The 23,348-nt window shown below is 45.1% G+C and overlaps 1 protein-coding gene across 2 annotated transcripts in view; it reads right to left on the reverse strand.

Moving 5' to 3' along the window:
• CNNM1 (cyclin and CBS domain divalent metal cation transport mediator 1) overlaps positions 1-23,091 on the reverse strand; it is a gene marked incomplete at its 5' end in the record, with an annotated part of 46,149 nt that extends 23,058 nt beyond the window's left edge. For both annotated transcript variants that reach the window (XM_082854931.1, XM_082854930.1), the window contains 3 exons: positions 2,247-2,387; positions 5,236-5,379; positions 21,528-23,091. In XM_082854931.1, the coding sequence (XP_082711057.1) occupies positions 2,247-2,387; positions 5,236-5,379; positions 21,528-23,091 (1,849 nt within the window). The remainder of the gene's footprint in view (positions 1-2,246; positions 2,388-5,235; positions 5,380-21,527) is intronic.
• Between the last annotated feature and the right edge of the window lie 257 nt (positions 23,092-23,348).

A 23,348-nucleotide genomic window follows, 5' to 3' on the forward strand; every position in this document is an offset into this window, starting at 1 on the left:
TTTTTTTTTTTGCGGTACGCGGGCCTCTCACTGCTGTGACCTCTCCCGTTGCGGAGCACAGGCTCTGGATGTGCAGGCTCAGCGGCCATGGCTCATGGGCCCAGCCGCTCCGCAGCATGTGGGATCCTCCCAGACCAGGGCACGAACCTGTGTCCCCTGCATCGGCAGGCGGACTCTCAACCACTGCGCCACCAGGGAAGCCCAGACAGTAGGTCTTATGTTAACACACACATGCAAAAATAATAATAACAAATAAAGAGGGTGGGAGGAAACTCTTGGAAGTGATGGATATGTTTATGGCATAGATTACGATGATGGTTTCCTGGTGTATGCTTATCTCCAAGCTCATCAAGTTGTATACATTAAATATGTACCGTTTTTTTGTATATCAATTATACCTCAATAAAGTTGTTCAAAAAGCAACAAGAGGGACTTCCCTGGTGGCACAGTGGCTAAGAATCCTCCTGCCAATGCAGGGGACACGGCTCGAGCCCTGGTCCGGGAAGATACCACATGCCGTGAGCAACTAAACCTGTGCGCCACAACTACTGAGCCTGTGCTCTAGAGCCCGTGTGTGACAACTACTGAGCCCACATGCCACAACTACTGAGTTGGACGTGGATAAGTAAGCCATGTAAACATGGCTAAAAAAGTTTTAATGCTACAATCAAATGAAATACAGAGAATTTAATCTGACTTATTTGTATGACGTGTATCTGTTGAATGAAATGAAATTTCAAGTTAACAGGAACAGTTAATTCTTTAAGTGGGAAGTTCTCAATAATGAGAAGCATCACTGTATCATATTTACATATTAATAGATATTATTATTTATATTGTTATGTTATACTACACTATTATGGTATATCATTATATTAACAGATACAGCTGTTTTGTTCTAGGAAATCAGACAGCCAGTAATTAAAAGAAATCTGTATTGAGAACTAGATAACATGTTGAAAACCATAAAGAAGCTCCAATTTATTTATGTATTTGTTTATTTATTTTCTTTATGACCTGAACTTTTTTTTTTTTTTTTTTTTTTTGCGGTACGCGGGCCTCTCACTGTTGTGGCCTCTCCCGTTGTGGAGCACAGGCTCCGGACGCGCAGGCTCAGCGGCCATGGCTCACGGGCCCAGCCGCTCCGCGGCATGTGGGATCTTCCCGGACCGGGGCATGAACCCGTGTCCCCTGCATTGGCAGGCAGACTCTCAACCACTGCGCCACCAGGGAAGCCCTGACCTGAACTTTTAAAAAATTTTTATTGGAGTATATTGATTTACAATGTTGTGTTAGTTTCTGCAGTACAGCAAAGTGAATCTGTTATACATATACATATATCTACCCTGTTTTGGATTCTTTTCCCATATAGGCCATTACAGAGTATTGAGTAGAGTTCCCTGTGCTATTCAGTAGGTCCTTATTAGTTATCTATTTCATATATAGATGTGTGTATGTGTCAATCCCAATCTTCCAGTTTATCCCTCCCCAGTCTTACCTCCTGGTAATCATAAGTTTATTTTCTACATCTGTAACTCTCTTAGAAGCTCCAATTTAAAATTTTCTACTTTTTAGTAACTGGAACAGTACTAGCACTCATTATATACTCAATAAATACATGTTAGATTAATTACATATTGAACTTAGTAATGTGTGTGATCATTTTAGGTCAGCACATTATTTAGGCATGGATGAGAAGGTTAGACGGTTCAAAGACAAACTTTACTTTCTTCACAAGAAGAAGTTTATCTTTGGATCTTCTCTTTTTTTTTCTTTCTAAAGATTCCAGTATTCACAATCCACATCTGTATTTGAAGAACTCGTAGCTCACAGGCCTACATGGCCCCTGGAGGGTCTGGGCCCCAGGGCCTTTGTGGCTGCACAGGACATCGCCTGTCCCTCCCTGATGAACCCTCTGGGGCCCACCACCTCCCGCCTTGAAGCAGGTGGAGGAAGGGAAAGTGCAGCGGTGAATTCCTCAGCCCTTTTTTCGAGTAGAAGAGAGAAAAGCAGAGTAGCATTATGCTCACTTCCCCACCTAGAAGATCAGGCCTGAGGCTAAAAATGACAGTATGTGGAGTCCTGTCGCCCCACCTAAGATGACCTCCTCTCCTGGAACAGTGGTTCTCAGTCCCAGAATTGGAATTAGGTCGTAAGGTATTAAAAGTGATTGGTGCCTGGGTCCCACCCTCCAGAGCTGCCTTGCCTGCCTGCGGTGGAGATGCGGGCAGGCAGAGTCATCATACCTGTGGCCATGAAGCGGTGCGTGGCCAGCAGAAGCTGTGGAGAGATCTTCACCCTCATCTCCGAGTCAGAAAGCTTAAACAAGGAGAAGTCGTGCCGCTTCCTCTCCCTGTGTGGGACCCTCTGCTTTTTCCGATTGTCGGCTGTCGGGACAGGGGACACATTGCAGCTATCTCAGAATCGCTAATGGTTTTTGGAGGTTTCACCATAACCACCTGAGACAGATAGTTCCTTTGGGACCACAGGGATTTCTGGAAAGTGTCAACAGTAGGTGACATCGCAACATCTCTTTCCCAGAGACTGGAAGGATGTGGATAAGGGATAGAAGGTGGGAGCTGCTGCCATGTCTCAGTGTTACTTGCACTGAAGTGGTGAACAGTGGAAAAGGGGAAGGCCAGCCTGGGGCTCCCAAGTTCAGGCTTCTAGGGCTGGCCTCCCTGTTTACAAGCTGTGCAAGCTCTCTAAGCATCAGAGTGTTCGTGTGTTTTAATCTATACAATAAGGTTAGTGATTAATCATAATTTTTCTGCTCATCTCAGGAGTCTCTTATTATGAGACTCCAATCTGAACCTATCTGTGAAATGCTTACAAAAAGGCGTTCAAACGCGAGGAACTTGCACTCATAGCCTCAAGGACTTTGGCAGGGCCCAGGGGGTTTCTGCCTCTGCCTTTCTCCTGTCCCCAGAGCTGAGCTCACCTGGTCTCTTCCTGCTGATTTAAACCACACTCTGAGTGGTACTTGAGGCATGCCACCCAAGGGAGGAGGGCAGTCACCCCCCTCCCCGCTGACAATTCTCTTGCTTCAACCCTGGCCCCTCCACGGGGAGAGAACTGGGAGAAATAAAGGAAAGAAGGAAAAAAAATGGAAATAGCTCTGTAATCCATAAAGGTGTGGCCTCTGGGTGGCGGCCTCAGGCAGGACTATTGTGATTACTAATTGAGAAAATCTCTGCTTTTTCCAGTTTAATTTTTTCTTCCTGCTTTTTAAAAGCTTGTCTTAAAAAACATGTTTAGGGGGTAAGGGGAATGTTTTCTTTGGTCATGTCTCTTTTGCTTTCCCTTAGTATTGAGTAAAATTTTGAAACTTTAGTCTATCTTAACCTGTGCTAAGGGGAGCAAAGAAACAGATTTGGGTTTTCTCCAAAGTTGGCCTAGAGAAAAACAGGGCTGCAGGGAACTTTCAGTGCAGGCTGAGAGGACACAGTGGAAATGAAAGGGAATGAACTCCAGGGACAGGGTTTCCTTTGGACTCTCCCCCTCCCTTTGGAGCTCACCCCACCACACAATTGGGGCTCCCTTCTGGAGGGAGAAAGTGCCTTCCACCGCACTGCTCTCTTGTGGGCCTGCCTCGGACTCTGGGCCCTGGCTTTAACACTCCTTGTGTCTGGCTGCCACAGTGGTGAGATCCAGGCCCAGCTGCCCTGGGGGGTCAGGGTCCAGGGAGAAGCAACACTGTATTCCTGGCTCCTTGGCCTTCTCAAAGCTCTTAAGGATTCATGCCAGAGTGGGAAAACCCTCTCCTTTAGAGAGAGGACGGTTAGGCAAGACAGCAGCAAATATATGTATCAGACCAGTCCTTTTGTGTGACTAGTGAGTAACGTTCCGATTTGCATGACACCTTTGTCTAAATATCCCCTCTCCCTCCTCCATCAGAATGCCACCGAACAGTTCATCATTGGAGAATCAGTCTTCTGATCTCCCTCTTCATTCCTTCAATTTTATTAGTGTGCATTCGGAGTATTAAGTCGTTCAAACAAAGGCCCTCGGAAGAGCTTACTCATTTAGACCCCCGTCACTACTATCAGCCACTAACACTTTAGTGTGAATGTTTTCACCACTATATCTATTGAGACACTTGGGAATTCTAAATCATGAGCCACGGGCAGAGGTGGAGAAGGGAGAAAGGAATGGGGGAGGGAGAAATTAACCCCTAACTCAAGAAGATGAGCCCCCTCAGGGCTCCACAGCAATAGCAGACGCTGGGACACTCCTGCTATGTTTCGTTAAGGCCTGACCCACCTTTTAGGTCTCACCCCAAAGTGAAGCACTCTCTCTGTACCACTCACTGCCTTAAGAGTCTCAAAACCTTTTCTACAGGGAGCTAGTCTCTGAACAGCTGCCTCTAGCAAACTAAGGATAGGGGTCCGGAATGGGTTATCTGAGGGGAGGAAAAGGGACTGCTGTCCCAGGTGATGAAATTCATTCGGGAGGAGGAAACACTTCCTGGCCTAGGGGCTCCCATGGATTTAGATAACACTCCCAATCCCTGAGGAAAGCAGGCCTTTGTAATGTTTGCAAGCAAAGCTGTGATAAGGCTCAGTAACCGAAAGCAGTCACTATCTGCAAGAAGGAGTCCGTGTTGTTCCTGAGGGGGAGTGGGGAGGGGGGGCCAGGAGGCCAGAAAGGAGGGAGCAGGGACCAGAGCCAGGGGTGGGAAGGGGGGAGAGGGAGAAACCAGGCGGCAGGGCTGAAAACGCACAGGGGACAAGAGCGACTAAAAGGGCGACTTCAGGTTTAGCTTAGGTTGTGGTGGGCAGTCTCGTGAGTCTCTACGGCTCACGGATGTTTTGAATGAGTGGATCCTGAGTGGAACCCCAGGGGCTGCTGGGGTCTGTGTCTAGGTGGACGAAGAGACAAACCAGGAACAGCACAGGGGACAGAAACAAGGGCAGAGGGGTCATCCGAGGTGCACTTTATTTCCTTTGGTTCCTTTTCCATCCAAAGGCCAGGAGGTCTCCTTTTCATAGTCTTGGCTGTGTTCCTGAAGGTTCCCTCTGGATAAACATTTAGCTAGCACACTCTCAGTGACTCAGGGATGGTTCAAGTCAGGGCATCTTGCCGTGCCGGCTCCTGGCAGGAGGGGGCTGACACACAGCAATGCCTGGGGCTTGTCCTGACCCCCTTTTACACTGTTCACCAAACTAAGCCAGCTCTGAGAATCTCAGAGAAAAATATGATGGCCTTGGACAAGAGCCAAGGCTGTGCACTTACTGTAGAGGTCAGTTTCATCCAGGATCTCCGACTTGATGATCTCCTCTATGATGTCCTCCAGTGTGACAATGCCCATCACCTCATAGAAGGGGTCCCCTTCTCCCTCATTATTCACCCGCTGGACAATGGCCAGGTGAGACTTTCCTAGAGATGAAGGAAGTCACAGTTAAGCATCTGGGACATTTTCAGAGAACTTTCCTCGTGAGAAAATTATACTAAGTTTACCTCTGACCAGTCTTGGGACTCAACCCATCCCAGGACCTCTTTAAAATATGAAGTTTGTGTACAAGTTCTTATAAATGCAAACTTTATACTTTTACATCACCGTCTCTTCTTAAGAAAGTTACCTAATATACACAATGTCATTTAAGTGTTTTTTTCTGTAACTTTCCTATGTTAGCAAGTATATCTAAGCTGAAGGATAATGAATAATCTAATTGAGAGAACAAGAATTTGGCGTCAGAAGAATTAGGTTAGAAGACTTTTTCCTCCAGAAAACTTCCCTGCCCCCCCCCCCCCCCCCCCCGCCCCACTATCCCAGTGACTATCTGTGCAACTGATCCTGGATAAATCATTAAACCTGTACTGAGCCTCAATCTTCTCATCTAGAATTAGGGGATAATACCAGTATGGTGATTTTCAAACACGGCCCCCAAATTCTTTGATATGCCTTCTACTGAGAGGTGTGGTCTAATCCCTTCCCTTGAGTCTGGGCAGGCTTGTGACGGCTTCAACCAATAGAGAACAGGGAAGTGTTGGCTATGAGGCTTCTGAGACTGCGTCATAAAAGGCATGTATCTTCTGCTGTAGAAACACTCTAAGAAGTCTGACGACTATCGTGAGGCCACCATGGTGCAGAGGTCACATGTAGGTGCTAAGGTGACAGTCCCAGGTGAGCCTGGCCTTTCCGCCATCCCACCAAAGCGCCAGACAGGTTAGAGAAGAAGCCATCTTGGCAGTGGATCCAGACCCACGGCTGGTGTCCTCCCCAGCCATCCACGATGTCTCCAGCTGGGGGCACAGTCACAGAGAAGCAGAGATAAGCAACTCCCACTGTACCTTGTCTGAATTCCTGACTCAGGAATCTGTGAGCATAAAAAAATGATTGTTGTTTTATGCTTCCAAGTTTGGGGGTGGCTTGTTAGCAGCAGTGGTAACTAGGACAACCAATATCCATAAGGTAATTGTGGAGCTCAAATGACTTGGTGGATGTGTGAAAACGCTGTGTAAACTATGATGTGTCATAGGCAGTTAGTTAACTGACTGCCCAACCACTGAATAATAGTTAACATTTATTGAGCTCTAACTACGAGCCAGGTACTATTCGGAGCACTTTACATGTATTAGTTCATTTAATCCTCTTAACAACCCCTGAGACAAGAACCATTATTATCCCTATTTTACAAGTGAAAGAACTGAGGCACAGATTGGTTAAGTAATAAGCCTAAAGTTACACAGCCTGTAAGTGGCAGAGCTGGATTGTGAACCCAGGTAACCGGGTTCAGTCCTAACCTAGCGACTGAGTCTTACCTAACAGTCCTGCTTCACCTTGATTTGTTTTCATTTGCTGATAGATGCATTTCCTGGATCTGTTTCTAAAATGTCAATCTGGGTGGTTCTTTTCCTTGGCTAAGAGAACATCTCTTTAAATTAGGAGAATATCTAGGGTACTGACTCAGATGTTATTCTTGCCAAAAAAGAAAAGGAAGTTCATGCCTTATCATTACTACCCTTTATAAACTTTTGCTTGGCCATTGCTAAAAATATCAGATAAGAGGAGTAGTCAGTTTGCCAGAGGCATAATTAACCATTAACATTTAAACAAATGAATTTCTGTATCAAATACCTCAAATCACAAGATAGCTACTTAGTGGGATTTTTAATAATGGGAAAGATGGTATCCATATCACTCAAGAATGGTCTCTAATTTCCTCTCTACCTTCAACCCATCTCTCAACTTACTCCCAAACTGATCAGGCCACTGCCCTGCTCAAACACCCGCCAAGGCTCCCTAGTGTGCACAAAATCAAATCTAGGCTCCTTAGTTCGCTATTATCAAGACTGTAAAATGTAGCTCTTCCCCGTCTTTCTGACTGTGTGCCTGCTGCATCCTCTAATCATCCTGGACTCTAGGTGCACCAGGTTACCTCCAGCTCCTCAACTTCCTCCACGTCCACTCTCCAAGTCCTCACTCACACTGCTTCCTTCTCCTACTCTGTCTCCACTGACCCTTTGAGTTCCAGCTCAGGTGCCAGCTCCTCAAGAAAGCTCTCCCAGATTTGCCCCATTTTGTATCTGAATCAACCTCTCCTTGCCTGTGTTTCTAAGCCCTTGATAACTCCATTAGCACATTGATCACAATTTGCTGCTTCTCGTATCTTGCAACGTGTGTGTCCTCTACTGGACCACGTTTCCTCCTCAGATCATAAGCTTCTTCAGGACAAAGGCTCATACACTGAGACAGGGTTCTCTCCATATAACAGGCAGCCAATAAGTGCCTGAGGAACTGAAGTAAGACTGAATAAAAATCCATAGTTGATGTAATAGATGGTATTAAACCCAGACACTAAAACCTTTTTTAAAAATAAAATACAGGGGCTTCCCTGGTGGCGCAGTGGTCAAGAGTCCGTCTGCCGATGCAGGGGACACGGGTTCGTGCCCCGGTCCGGGAAAATCCCACATGCCGCGGAGCAGCTGGGCCCGTGAGCCATGGCCGCTGAGCCTGCGCGTCTGGAGCCTGTGCTCCGCAATGGGAGAGGCCACAACAGTGAGAGGCCCGCGTACCGCAAAAACAAAAAACAAAAAACCCCCAATGTGTTTAAATTAACATTTAAAATGCATCAGTGGTTCTAAAAGTATCCTTTGAAACAACTACATCCTGCCCAATTGGACTGAAGTGTTTTGTAGCTTAAATTAGATTATGTTAACTGTTAGTATGTGCTCAATTTAAAGTTTTTTTTTCAACACCTGTTCTTAAACTTCTGGCACCTGTTCTCACTTTTCTGCTAACATGTGCTAGAGATGACAAAACAAATGACTACCATAACGGAAATAACTGGAAAAGTGATTTCTTAAAATTATTTTCTTTTTTTTATTGGGGTATCGTTGTTTTACAATGCTGTGTTAGTTTCTACTGTATAGCAAAGTGGAGTTCCCTGTGCTGTACAGCAGGTTCTCATTAGTTATCTATTTTATACATATTAGTGTATATATGTCAATCCCAATCTCCCAATTCATCCAAAATTATTTTCTATAATTGGATAATTTTTGTTATGTGGAGTCTAGAATATATATAATATAGCCATACTTCCTGCCACTAAGAGATTAGTTCATATAATGGGATTAAATAAATTAACATTTTATGTTGTTTCACAAAGAGTGCCATAACTTCCATGTGAAAATCCACCATTTGTGTACACCTTATAAGGTCAATTTGAGGACAAGCTATGTGATCACCAGGCAGTAGAGATTTTAAGTCCTAATTGTAATATTCAAGACAATGTACTTATGTAATCTATTTAGAAACATTTTAAATTCACAATCAGCCTTTATGATTCCCTCAAATGCCTGTAGAGATCTACAAACAAATGAAGGAAGTCATTGTTTCTTGGGGACAGACTGGAACAGGAATCAGCAATCACATAACCCTGTTCTGAGCTGACACCGGGACAAGAAAACCAGCTGTTCCCATGACACACATACCCGAGGTCCTTCCCTCCAAAAGTCTGGCCTTTAAGAGACCTACCTCCTGGTACTCCTTCTCTTCCTGGGCCCTAGAAGTGTTGGGGAGCTGTGGGCCTGGGGCATAATAGGTTCACGGCTTTATCAGAGATCTTATCAATCCTGAGGGATGACTCACAAGTATTTAAAACTGGGGCAGCAGGGGCTCAAATTTCCCAAGTGTTTTCACCTTTTTCTGGGCAAAAGCTGGTTTCTAATATGCATTATTTCTCCTCCCACGGATGAGTGTTGTGTTTACTTCCTAATGGCATACTTGAGGGAGTGGCTTAAATCTTGGCTAATCCCCTCTTCTGCCCTTCTATGAGGTTCTGTGAATGGGAACTGTGGCCTTTTCTGCTGAGCTGTCCCTCTACAGACCAGTAGAATTTTTCAAGTTCCTTCTCACGACTACTAGTCTATTGATTTCAGTTTCCTTCCAACTTACTAGAAAAGCGGGATGTCTGTGAAATAATTTAGGCTGACAATGATGATCATTAACATTTATATAGAACTTAACAATTTGTTAAGAGGTTCCACACAGGGTACAGGAGAGTCATGGAGATTGTGAGCAGATGTTCCTGAGAATTGTGAGAAGCCCTCATTTTGTGAATTAGAAATGTTTGGCCAGGTCCCCAGCTTTCTCCAGAATCTATTGAGAGACAATAAGAACTGATGTCTTATGCATGTTTCTTGGGTAGGTCCTGTTCCAAGTGCTGATGATATATCAGTGAGTATGACGTAGGAGGAACAGTAAAGGAGACTGAGAAGGAGTTCCAGAAGGTAATGAAGTCTCATATTTCCCTCCTTCCAATTTTGGGTGTATAGTTCTTAATTTCCATGCCCTCATTGTATCCTGGATGACTGCACTAATATCCTAACCAGTCCTCCTTTTGTTTTTTTTTCTGTTCTAAGGCATACTATCCACTAAAACCAGATTGACTGCTCCCAAACATTGCACTCATGAAGTTATCCCCCATCTCAATAACATGGACCAATAACCACGGAGGGTCATTTCTGAGCTCTTTTTCCTGTCATTAGAGGCCTCCATGGTTTAGGGTATATACCTTGCCTTCTTTCCCACTACTCTATCAAAATATAGAGCATTTTGAATGCTTTTGAAAATATTTCAGAATGCTTTTTCCCCATTCAGAAAATAACTGGTCCAAGGATACTCAGCCAATAAATGGTGGAGTCAAAATGTGAACTCAGGGAACTGAAGAGGACCTACCCAGCTAGGATTTGTGGAAATCTCTGAGACGAACTAAACAAGACTGGATATTTTAACCTCAGGCCTTTTAGGCACAGAACTGGTCTAGGAGGCTGCCCGTGGGGTCGATTTGACTCTCTCCAGGTTCAGGCTAAACATAACCAGGACCCTCTGCTTAACAATCACCATTGGCTAAGCTTTGGCAGATGGTGTCATTCTCAGGCCACAAAGCAATCTCAGATATGACGAGGATACATGCAAGGGCCTTTGTTGTCCAGCAGATCTATTAGTTCTGAGCCAGCCCAGGGGCTATGGCCAAACTTGGCTAGTCTCTGGGAAAAGAGAGAGATGTGGCTCTGGGGGCCCTATCTGAAGGAAGCCAGACACCTGAGGTGGCCTGAAAACCCGCTATTCTGAAGGTTCTCATTCCAGGTGAAGACCGCCTACAGCTACTCCGACGTTCTCCAGACTGTTTCTGATCTAAACCAAGCTGACTCCTGAGAGCACAGGTCAACATCCACTCGATTTTCCAGTTTTTGCCATGGTGGTGATTACCACACCTACTGTAAACTGGGGTCATATGTCACCTCTGGTCTTCACCATCTCTTTGCAAAATGGGGATTGTTATTACTAATATGAAGATGAGGAAAATGACACTCAGAAAAATAAGTGACTCACTCAAGGCCGAGAATTAGTACGCCATAAAGCCAGGCAACAACTCAGGTCCGTCTGCCTCCATAGCCTGTGCTTCTCCCAGTACACCTTGCTGACTCCACATTTCAGGCCAGATCTCAGGTTTCCTGTCCCAAATGTGTTAAGAGAAATGGGAACTTATTTTGTAAATGGCTGCAAGTATGCAGAACTAATGCCCAGCACCTCACAAAGGCAGAGGAGGGCTTTAGACTGTGAAGGGGAAAGGAGGAGTCACTGTCCCCCCACTCCCCGGCACAATACGTCTGCCTTCCGGCTCAACCCTTCCCACGTCCAGCCTGATACTTCATTTTGTGGACTGCTTGCAGCTTTAAGGGGTTTCATTGATCTGGCTGTGATATTTGTTTGTAGGTTAGTTTTTTTTTTTATTTGCCTGGGATGTCTGAGGAAGGGCAGAGTGATACAGGAGGAAACTGAACTGATGACAGGATGAAAGAAATATAAGGAAATTTCCACAATCAATTTTGGTCTCCTGGGCCCTATCCAAAGTAAACAGCTCTCACTTTATTTTCTTATTATATACAATGACTTCTACATGGGCTGAATCAGAGAAAGCACTTGTTATACAAAACAACTAACTAGACAGAATTCATTTAACTAGATCAGTGAGGAGAGAGGCAAATGGTGGAATGTCTTAAATGCTGTACAAGCATTATCTTTAGCCTTTGCGTTAAGCTTACAATGTAGGATCAATATTGCCATTTTAAGAAGAAGGAAGGTAAGCCTCATTCAGAGTGGTAGAGTGACCTGCCCCAGTCACACAGCTAGTAAACAGATGAACTGGGCCCGGACTATCTCTGTGGCTCCACAGTCTGAGACAGCAAGTCACAGATGTGGCTTCCTGTTCTGCCTCAGTCACTAACACTGAGCAGGACACTTGTGTCTCCAGATTCCATGTGCCTGTACAAAATGGGGATAAATTCTACTGACATCACATGCATGGTGAGCACAAAATGAGTTACTGTTTGGAAAGATCTTTGCAGAGGTAAATGCTTTGCAACTATAAGGGATTATCATTGCTATTTTATAATTTGTCTTTTCTGGGCCTCAGTTTTCTCCACCTTAAAATTAAAGGATGGGATCAGGTGATCTCCAGCGTGCTTTTTTCTGGCTCTAAAATTCTATGCTTTTATAAGGCTAAACAGTCCCGGGCTACAAAAACAGTTTGGCTTAACAGGACGTTTCTTTGTGATGATGTATGACATACCAGAATTTTAACAGTGCCAATAGTTACAGCCTCTTGAGTTTACAAAGGAGCTTGAACTCCTAATGTTTGTATTTTAATTTTAAGAATAAACTGAGAAAAATTACCCTGACACATGCTAGACTTTAAAAAAAAATTTATACAATCAAATCAAATCACTTTCTATGAAATCAGGAAGAGAAACACAAAAAACGTTATCCTACCAGTCCTGCAGCAATCACCTAAATTTGGAAAAACAAAACAGTCCCTTTCTCTAGTTTAAAAAAAAGGCTGTACTTTGTAGTAATCCTGCTCTACTTCATCAGAAATAGAGTAATCAATGCATTTATCACCAAAAATTTCTCGAGCCACTAAAAGGCAATTATAAAAAAAGCCAGGCATGTCACCCAGAACACCATGGTAACCAGCATCACCAGGGCATGAAAAAATAGTTGTTAGTCACTAGACTCTGTGCTGGTTGGCAGTTTGGCTTGCTAAGCAACACTGCAAAAATAGCAGAGTAACGACCCATTATCTGGAGGTCTGACTTTGCATGGTCTTGAATCTGGTCCCAGAAGGAACTATCCCAGGTCTATATATCAACCCCATACCTGAGGCTCCCAGTCAAAGCCTAATTAATAATTTATTCAACAAATATTTATTGAAGCCTATTGTACACCAGGCACACAATTCTCAACATATGTATTACTTGGTTTCTCAGTTAAATAGAATTGACACAGAGTGGTTTTGTGATGAGTGAGGTGAGGGTAGGGATTTGCTTGAGGCCGACTCAAAGAGAACTAGAAGCTGACAGCCAGAGGACAGAGAAAAATGTAAAAGTAGACGGAGAACTGCTTTATAATACAGCATAAAATAACTACACTCTCATGACCATGATCATGCGTCATCAAGAAAAGATTGTTATATTTAGGATCCTTCGTTAAGGAAGGCTGGAATGGGTATAAAACATTTTCGAAATATCATCACCAAAAATAGTTAAAATATACAGTTTCGGCATTTGGAGGGAATGTAAATTATGTTTGACAAATGCCTCAATCTGCCTAGCTCCCCATTTAGCTGGAAGAAAAGCAACATTATAATCACGGTTTTACCAGCTTTTGAATGTTTTCTCGGTTCCCTGTTTGCCTTTATTTTTCTAGCTCAAGCTCCCGCCTCAGCTAAAATGCCCTTTCCCTTCCTAACTGCTTATCAGAGTCCCTCTTCAGTTACTTCCTCAGAGAAGTTTTCCCAGGTCCTTCCGGGGAATTATTTCTCCCTTGCCCCCTCGCTCATAGATGTTGTCTGGATGCCCTTCCCTGTACCCCAGGCTGCTTTGTATCATTTTCATCCCTCTTTTCAGCTCCTGGATATTTATATCCATGTCCATCTCCCAGAGCCCTGGTAGCCCAGCACTCAGATAATGTTGGCAGAGGGAAGGTTGGTGGCAGAGGTGGCGCTTTCCCTAATGGGTGTTAAATGGCCTAGGAACCCTGCATGGCACGCACACGGCCCTCTTTCCTCAGAGCCTTTGGATGTCTGTTCCCTTCTCCCGGAAAGCTCTGGTGAACTCCTTTCCACACTTTAGGATTCAGCACAAATATCTCTGAGGGGAGAGGGGGGAGTTTATCCTAACCTATAATACCAGGTCAGGCCCCCCTATTATAAGCTCTCATAGTTCCCTATACTTTTTATTCAAATCACCTGTCTTCACTTGTAACTGTTTATTGATTCGTGTATATCTCTCTACTTGACTGTAAGCACCAGGAGGGCTGGAGGCCTCACACAAGATAACGTCACATGGAAGGAAGGAAAGGAGGGAGGGAAGGAGGGAAGGAGGAATTGAGAAGAATCTCAGTTTGGAAAGGAATAGACAACAGAAAATAGAGGATTGAGAGTTGTTATTGAAGGTCCAGGGGTGGCTAAACGTGGGCCTAGAGGTAAACCAATTTAAGAGAGTACTAGGAAAATCCACAGGCCCCCTGCCCTGAGACACCAAATGCTTTAAGGGAGCCAGAAACACAACCAAATGTATTTGGTTGTTAAAACATGGAATTGAGGTGAGCTACTATATTCTCCAAATAAAAGAGGACTCACAAAGCATGATAAAAAGAGGAAATGGAATTTGACTGCAGCCTGTGGGATTTAGATTAGATAAAAAGAGAGTCTGATAATAAAGGCTGTTATGTCCTGGAAAGGATAACTAAACTAAAAAAAAAAAAAAAAAAAAGTGTGAATTAGATTCTCTCTCAGGTTTCTCAGTGCCCCTTCCAGCTCAGATTCTCTTGTTACCTGGTATTTCTATTGCCAGGCTAAGAAAAAACCAAATATTGCATAACAATATTACAACAATCATAATGAAAAATTGTAAAGAAAGAAATATAAACCAGCAATGTTAGAACCTTGTATAATTTATTGTTTTTCACTTTTCCTTGTTTCCTTTTGTTCTTCCTCCCTGTAGGGGAGCATGATGGACTGTGCTTTGCTTACTGTCTATTCTAATTATTGTTTAGAAGGTAAACATCTCATTCTAAATTTTACTAATTATTATTTAGCAACGTTTAACACATTTTAAAGCATATTACATCTAATTATACCAGTGAAATGTAACTTTGAGTGAAATAACTTTTTATTTTCTTTTGTGGAAGACAAAGAATGGAGCACAAATGTTTTGGCAGCTTTTTATAGAATTAAGCAGTGGGATGACTTTCTGCTAGAATAGCTCACACCGGAATTTGGAGTGATAAAGCAACACACTGACTGAAAAAGTGGTCCACATCAAAAACATCTTTAAAAAAAAAAATCCCTCTGAGGATTAGAATGGGATATTTGATTTGTGCAAGAAGGCAAGACCATAGGGTTTTTCTTTTTCTGTTTAAGAATTTGATTAAGGTTGTTATTGCATGCAATATATTTTTAACATGACAGAGTATTAAAAGTCATTATTTCAGGACAGTGGGATGATTATCTTCAGGTGATTTTCATACTTTGTTCTATATTTTTCATTTTCTATAATGAATATAGAAATTTATAAACTTTAGTATAAATTTTATAAAAGCAAGATAACCCTATCATAATTTCTCTCTTCTCCATGTTCTCATTGCATGTTAGTATTTCTATTATTGCATGTTTGCTTTAATGATTTAGGTACCAGTCTGTCTTATCCACATTCTTATATGCTGAGCTATGACTTGCGAAATGTAACATTGTTGGAAGTTGGGGGGAAAGGTGAGTCCAGCCTGCCTTCTAGCTTTATGAAGGGGAAAGCTATTCTCCCATTAGGCTGAAGGCTCTTTGGGAGCAGGGACTGTATCTCGTACACCCAACTCTTAGCACAGTGCTTTGAAAAGGGCTAAATAATTGTTTCCTAGAGAAGTAAAGAAAGATAATACATAACACTTTTCTTCTAACATTTAAAATTTGACTTTGGCCTTCTGCATGGTCCAAAATGATTGGGCTGGAGATAATGAATGATTCATTTACTAGAGCTCTGCAAATCCCTTCCATCATATTAAAGTTTAACCCCTTCCAGTCATTCATTCAGTCATTCAATAAAGATTTATTGAAAACTTACTGTGTTATATCCATCCTTACGGGTTACAGCTACAAAGGTAGATAAGACAGCCTCTGTCCTCCAGGTGCTCATTATATGGATGGGCAGCACTTTCCATCACATACTAATAATACAGCCTGTTAGTTCAATAATAGAGATATTGAACAATTAAGTTGGCCAAACTGGGGTTTACAGAAGTTTCGCAGAGGAGGTGGCCCCTGTGCTGATGTTAAAGGAAGGGCTAGACTAGGGATTAGTCGGGTAATGTATATTCCTGACAAAGAGGACAGCATGAGTAAAGGGACAAAGGCAAGAAATAACACAGTGTGGCTACGGAGTTCGGCGTTGCTGGAGCCTAAAGCTGTGGTAGTGATGAGTGATGAATCTGCAGGGGAGGCGGGGAGCAGGTCATGACCGCACAGCTTAGACTTTATCCTGCAGGCAGAAGTGTTTGAAGCAGGGGATGATGACACCAGGGATTACTTATTGGCACTGGAGAGGATGGATTTGAGGGTGAAAATAACCGGAGGAAGTAGAACTTCTCAGGAGGCATTTGCACAAATGAGTATGTAACAGATTTGTGTTTATATTTAAAAATGAAAGCTAACATTTATTTAGCATTTATTATGTGATAGTTACTAAATAAGCAGTATTATGCAATATTGTGTTAATATTTCAAACAACCCTATGAGTAAATACTATTATTACCCTTATTTTACAGCTAATGAAGCAAAGAGTTAAATAACTTGCCCAAGGCCAGGATGCAACCAGAGCAGTCTGGTACCAAAGCTTATGCTCTTAATTTCTATCTCATTTGTTTAATTTCTGTCTCCTGTATTAGAATGAAAGCTCCATTCAGACAGGGGCCCTATTGGTGGTGTTCTCCACTGTGCCTACACAATAGGTGTATAGTAACGATATGCTGAATAAAATTAATGAATAACCTAAGTGGAAGAAATAGCACCCTAAGTTATGTAACGGTACAAGAAATATGCAATATTGGCAAATTTTTTGCAGACTTTGTTCCAAATATTTGGCCGAGTTTGGAGATTATTACAGACTGAAAATTTGTGTCCCTTCCCTTCTCCAAATTGATATGTTGAAGCCCTAATCCCCAGTGGCCCTCTAAGATTAAATGAGATAACAAGGGTGGGGCCCTAATCCAAAAGGATTGGTAGTTTTATAAGAAGAGAGACCGGAGCTGTTTCTCTCTCTCTCTGTGCTTGTGCACTAAGGAAAGGCCACGTGAGGACACAGTGAGAAGGTAGCTAGCTGTCTGCAAGCCAGTAAGAGAGGTCTCATCAGAAACCAAATCAGCTGGAATCTTGATCTTGGACTTCTAGCCTCCAGAACAGTGAGAAAATAAATTTCTGTTGTTTAAGCCATTCAGTCTGATATTTTGTTGTGGCAGCCGGAAAAGACTAAGACAGTGATTAGTAGGATGAGGGTGGGGAGTGAAGGAGAGGTTTCTCCCTTGGTAGACTGGGGGCACAGGTGTGCCACTAATTGGGGTAGATAAACTGGGAAGAGGAAGATTGATTATGGTCAATGGAACAACACTAATTATCCTGTACTTAAGGTTCACCTCAAACATAGAAATACAACTGAAATTAGCTATTTAAGATCACTTGTTCAATAAATATTGATTCATCCTCTAGCCATCAAGGTCACTGTGTTTGTCCTGAGTATACAAAGTAAGTAAGATTCATTCTCTGCCCTCAAGGAACTCACAGTCAGGTGGGGAGAAATATTGTTCCTTTTTGTAAAGCTAGCATGCTTGCTTTCCTTTTCCCTTACTTCTAAAGACCTGGAGCTCATAAGAAATATATATGTATAAAATCCCATATGGATAAGAGCTTTGGAATCACGAGACTGGGACTTGAATATGGGCCTTGGAATAGACCAGGTGAGTGATGATCTTAGGCAGTACAAGTAACGCTTCTTATGTTCTTATGGTCCTCACCTATACCTGCAGAGTTGTTTTAAGAATAAGAGAGGTAGGTAGAAATGTTTTGTAAAATGCAATATACATGTTAGCAATTATTGTAATTATAAAAAGCTACATTTCCAACCTGCAGAAACTCAAGGGTAGCAAGTCATGGGCAGCAAGTCAGAGGTGAAAAGACAGCTTTGAACCGTTTGGGTGGCAGGAATTTTGGGATGGGAGATGGAATAAGAACAGGCTTTGGGGTCCTGTGATCTGGTTCAAATCACAATTCAGTCAGTTATTAGCTGTGGAAAGTTGAGCAAGTCATGTAATCAACCTGAGAGTTAGTTTCTTCATCTGTAAAATGGAGGTAATAATACCTCCCCAGGTGGGTTGTTCTGAGTATGTCAAGGGCTTGGCATTGGGCCTGGCAGGGCTGTTGCTCAATTAATGGTAACCGTTGTTCCTATTAAAATTACTATTTTCCTCTCCTACCTCCTAAGGGGTTTGTTTAGGTGGTTAAGTTACTTGAAGTGCAAGGAAGTGAGGGAAATGGAAGGGCTATTACGACTTGCTTAAAATGTTATTTTTAAAGGTAAAGAAAAGTAATTCAACTCAGCTTTCCTCTCCTAACCTATGATGCAAACGTAACTCTTATAGAAAATGACCACCGTATTATATGGCTTGGAGTCAGAGAACACCTACCTTGATAATTATACCTTGTATTTATTCTATTCTAAGTTAATCTACGAATCATTGTTAATAAGGTTCTCTGAAGACAATGCTTCTGAAAATTTAATGTACACATGAGTCACTTGAGGGCTTGCTAAAATGCAGATTTTTATTCAGTGGATTTAGAGTGAGGCATGAAAATATGCATTTCTAAAAAGGTCCCAAGTGAGGCCCATGCTGCTGGCTCGTGGACCACACTTTGAGGAAAGAGCAAGGCTCTACAGGGGCATGGAAATCTCTTGGGGTGGTGTAATGGCCCGCTTCTCTTTAGGGATCTACCTAATTGCAAACTAACCACTTACTGACAGAACATTACCGTGCTTTTTTTTTTTTTTTTGCGGTACGCGGGCCTCTCACTGCTGTAGCCTCTCCCGCTGCAGAGCACAGGCTCCGGACGCGCAGGCTCAGCGGCCATGGCTCACGGGCCCAGCCGCAGCATGTGGGATCTTCCCAGACCGGGGCACGAACCCGTGTCCCCTGCATCGGCAGGCGGACTCTCAACCACTGCGCCACCAGGGAAGCCCTACCGTGCTTTTCTACCATGCCTTTTTTTAGACCAGATTTAGATATTCTGCAACAGGACTCATTTCTGATCAATAGTGACTTTTTCCAGCAGCCTACTACATGGGAGGCACAGTGCAACGTGCTGGAGATACAGAGGTTAGTAAGACACAATTTCTGCTTCAGACGACTGCCTTTATTCTAACACTGTCCACCCTTGTAGACTGTTAATTTTCTCAGGGCAGTCTTATTGTTTCCCCTGTTGCTTAGCACTATATAGAAGCCCGTAAGTACCTAATGAATGAGTTCCCAGGAATTTCATTAAAAATGTTGTCTGGCAGAGAAAAACAAATGCTGTATATCACTTATATGTGGAATCTAAAAAATAAAACAAACTAGTGAATATAACAAAAAGAAACAGACTCACAGATATGGAGAACAAACTGGTGGTTACCAGTGGGGAGAGGGAAGGGGGAGGGGGCCCAATAGTGGTAGGGGACTAAGAGGTACAAACTACTATGTATAAAATAAGCTACAAGGATATATAGTACAACACAAGAAATATAGCCAATATTTTACAATAACTATAAATGGAATGTAACCCTTAAAAACTGTGAATCACTAGGTTGTACACCTAAAACTTATATAATATTGTACATCAGCTATACCTCAATAAAAAAAAATCTTGTCTGGCAGCGCGTGACAGTGAACTCTATCTTAGCTATCACGCATAAGAGGTGGTTAAATTAAAAAGGGGCTGATAGGGTGAGCCTTAATCCAATCTGACTGGTGTCCTTATAAGAAGAGATTCAAATACAGAGAGACTCCAGGGCTGAGCACACACACACTGAGAGGCAACCATGTAAGGACACAGCAAGAAGGCAGAGCCATCTGCAAGCCAAGGAGAGTGGCTTCAGAAGAAACCAAACCGGCCAACACCTTGGTCTTGGACTTTCAGCCTCCAGAACTGTGAGAAAAGAAATTTCTGTTGTTTAAGCCACTCAGTCTATGGTGGCAACCCTAGCAAACTAATATAGATTTTCATAGCTTTTATGCCCAGAACCAAGACTCCCTTCTGTAGGGTACACAAAATGTTAAGAAAAATGCTAAAGATGTATGGATGAACCTCTGAATGCAATGGGAATGAGTCATGGAAGGACTGGGGGGAGACAGACAGAAGAGGGTGAGACAGTAGCCAGACTGGGCTAAAACAGCTGCAGTATATATACATTTCCTTCCCCTTCTTATGATATCAATATAAAGCATAGGGCTGTTCTCTCTCCAAATCTGAGAGACTGAAAGTAGCTTTTTGACTTTTTCCCCTTTCTCAGGTTACTTTTTGATATTTAACACAATTTCACTTGTCTTAAAATATTGTGGCAGGAGGAAGACCCCAGATTTCTCTCTGTATGCAAAGTCTTTATATACAAAGAGTACCTGTGCTGATAATGAAATGAGACTGAATTTTTGACAAACAAAGAAATGTATCAAAAACACATAGTCAAATGAGATTCCTGCTAGCCACAGGGAAGCTACATTTGACACCTGATTCTAAAGTCAGGGGATTAATTATTTGCTTTGTTTTGCTTTCAATAAACATGCCAACTCATAAGTACAGATGAATGCCTCTTTCAAAATATTCTGGGAGGTTCTACACTTATTCTAACCATGTCACTGTTCTCAAATCATTTCTGGAATTGCTTTCAGGGTCTGTGAGATAGTTTTCTGAACACTCTCAACTGTGACTCTGGAAGGTAGATTTGATTTTCAAAAACCACCAAGGGTCCTTCTGGGTCAACTCTGGTTAATAGGGGGACCAGTCAAACTGTGTAATGTCAAGAGGATCAACCCTAAAGTATTCAGGCTGATTTTTCTGGAGTGAATTGTTCTCAACCTCAGAAGACAGTTTCCAAAGGCAAACCCCAGAAATGGAGTAAACATGTTATAGGCATGACGTCAAGGGCAGAGGATGTGACCGCTCTGAAGGAAACCCCATTCATTTGGATATGCAGGTTTTTTAGTGATTCCCTTTACCAGAATATTTCCTCAGGTCTAGATCTACCTTACTTCATGGGACCAGAGTTCCCAGAAGTACAAGGACCTCACTGCCTTAGTCAACTTTTAATCTCCAACCTGTGTACTTGATGTGTGTCCAAGGCATAGCTGATGGAAAGATGAATATGGGGGAAGAATGGCTAAGGTGTCTGGGGCTTACTCTATGTGATTCAAAGGGCAGAACTAGGGCCCACAGAGAAGCTCTGGAGACATAAATTTCTGCTCCTTGTAGGAAATACATTTTCAGCAGCTGGAGCTGTCCAGCAATGGAGTTTGCCCTGGAATTGGAAATGGTGAGCTTCCTACCCAGAGAGGAAGCAAAGACTGCTTGTTATGGGAACCCTTAGTGGTACCTCCTGCAATGGAGAGCTATGCAGTGCCCTCCAAGGGCTATCTCCTGAGTCCTATCCGCACAATACCCGGCAACTGGTAGGCCCTGAAAAAATACTGGAATGCAATGAATGAGGAATGCAGTGCATCCTGTGAGCCAAGTAAACGGGAAGAGGCAGGGACTCAATCAGCCTCAAGGAAGGTAGGGAGAAGTGAAATGAAAAGACCCAGGGAGCCATGAGGTAGGGCCTTCCTTGAGTTTTTGGTACCACAGGAGAGAAGCTGCTTTGGGTACCTGAAGCCTCACGTGTTTATGAGAGGGTAATACTTTTTAAGGGGGTAGGAGTTGAGGGAGGAGATTAGACCACATGCTCACCCTTCTTAAACTCCTCCAGCACCGTGTCCAGCCGGGTATCATTGAAAACGCAGTGCAGGGGCCGGTTGTAGAAGCGGGTGACCGTGAGAAGCGGCGTGCAGTCGTCGGGGTCCACGAAGGCCAAGTCCTTGACAAACAGAATGTCCACAATGTTGTGCCGCTGGTCGCCCTCGTACACGGGGATGCGAGTGTAGCCGCTGCGCAGGATCTCGGAGACAGTGGCGAAATCCAGCACAGCGTCGGAGCGCAGCATGAAGCAGTCCCCAAGAGGGGTCAGCACCTCTTCCACCACCTTGGTGCGCAGCTCCAGGGCGCCCTGGATAATGTTGAGCTCCTCTTTCACCAGGTCGCTGTAAGGATCCGCGGCCCGCAGCGTCTCCAGCAGCTTCTCCCGCGTGTAGAAGGTGCTGATCTCCTGGCGCAGCGCCCAGTCCAGCAGGCGGCTCAGCGGGTAGCACACGGGGAAAGCGGCCGCCATCAGGAGCCGGGTCAGGCACACGCTGTGGGAGGCGATGGCCAGCCCGTGCCGCGAACACACCGAGTAGGGGCAGATCTCTGCGCCCAGGAACACGGCGCCGGTGCACACGAGCGCCGGCAGCCAGGGGAAGTGAGTCCCCGCGTCGCCGTAGTCTTCCCCGGTGTCCCCGACGCCCGGCGGCAGCGAGGCGCACAGCCAGCCTGCCAGGGCCGCGTTGGCTCCGGCTTGGCCCAGGAGCAGGGTGCAGAGCAGATGGGTGCCCCTGCCGCGCACGGCCTGCACTCGGCGCGCCTGCTCTTGCTCGGCGGCCGAGCCGCTGTTCCGCAGCACCCGTAACTCCACCGGGTCCAGCGAGAGCAGGCTCAGGCGCAGGCCGCTAAACAGGGCAGACAGGGCGAGCAGCAGGAACGCTCCGAGCGCCCGCAGCCACGCGGGGGGCAGCAGGTCCCCGCCCGGGCCATAGAGCCGCGGGCGTACGCGCAGCAGGAAGCCGCCGGCGGCGCCGTGGTGGTGCCAGGCGCGCCCGTCCCAGGCGCACAGAGAGAAGAGCTTCCCGCCACCGCTCGTGCCGCCTCGCTCTGCCTCGCCCTTACGCAGTTCCCGCACCCGCACCTGGACTAGAGCTGAGCCCGCCACGCCTCCGGGGCGCAGGGGCCCCAGGACCTCCACGTCCGATGCCCAGTCGCTCTGCTCGCGGCAGCGCTGCGACCCCGGGGGGCGCGTGGGAACAGCGCTGGGCGCCGCGCCGCTCCCGCCCGGAGGCTCCTCGATAAACACGAGCCGTGGAGCCCAGTCGCCGGTGCCGTTCTCCCCTGAGGAAAGGGGGGGTGTGGGCACCGGCTCCACGGGCGCCGCGGGCCCGGGCTGGAAATAGACGCGCAGGAGGAAGCTGGTGCCTTCGGCGGCGCGCAGGGTGCCCCTCTCCAGGGACACGCGGCCTCCAGCGGTGTCCTCGGGCCGCAGGCCCAGCAGCCAGGCGGCGGCGGTCGGGGGCCGAGGGGACAGGGAAAAGAAGAGCAGGAGCACAGCGCCCCTGCTGCAGCAGTCTCGGAGCCTGACACCCACCGCTGCTGCCGCAGCCGCCATCCTGCACCCGGCGCGGCTGCACGTGATACTGCAGAAAGCCTAACGAGAGCTGGAGGGAGGAGGAGCCGGAGCCGGGAACCCGGCCCCAGGCAGGTCACCACGTGTACGCACCCCTGCGCGCGTGAGCTGGAGGCGGTGGGGGTTCAGACCCTGCCCGGGCAGTGGGTCCCGGCGGGAGGCTGGAGATGGTCACGCATCACTGCACGGTGCGTGACCCCGACGCACTTGGGTACGGCAGAGTTGCAGCCTCAGGAAGG

Source organism: Leucopleurus acutus (genome assembly GCF_964270905.1).
Source record: "Leucopleurus acutus genome assembly, chromosome: 14".
Taxonomy (NCBI): Eukaryota; Metazoa; Chordata; class Mammalia; order Artiodactyla; family Delphinidae; genus Leucopleurus; species Leucopleurus acutus.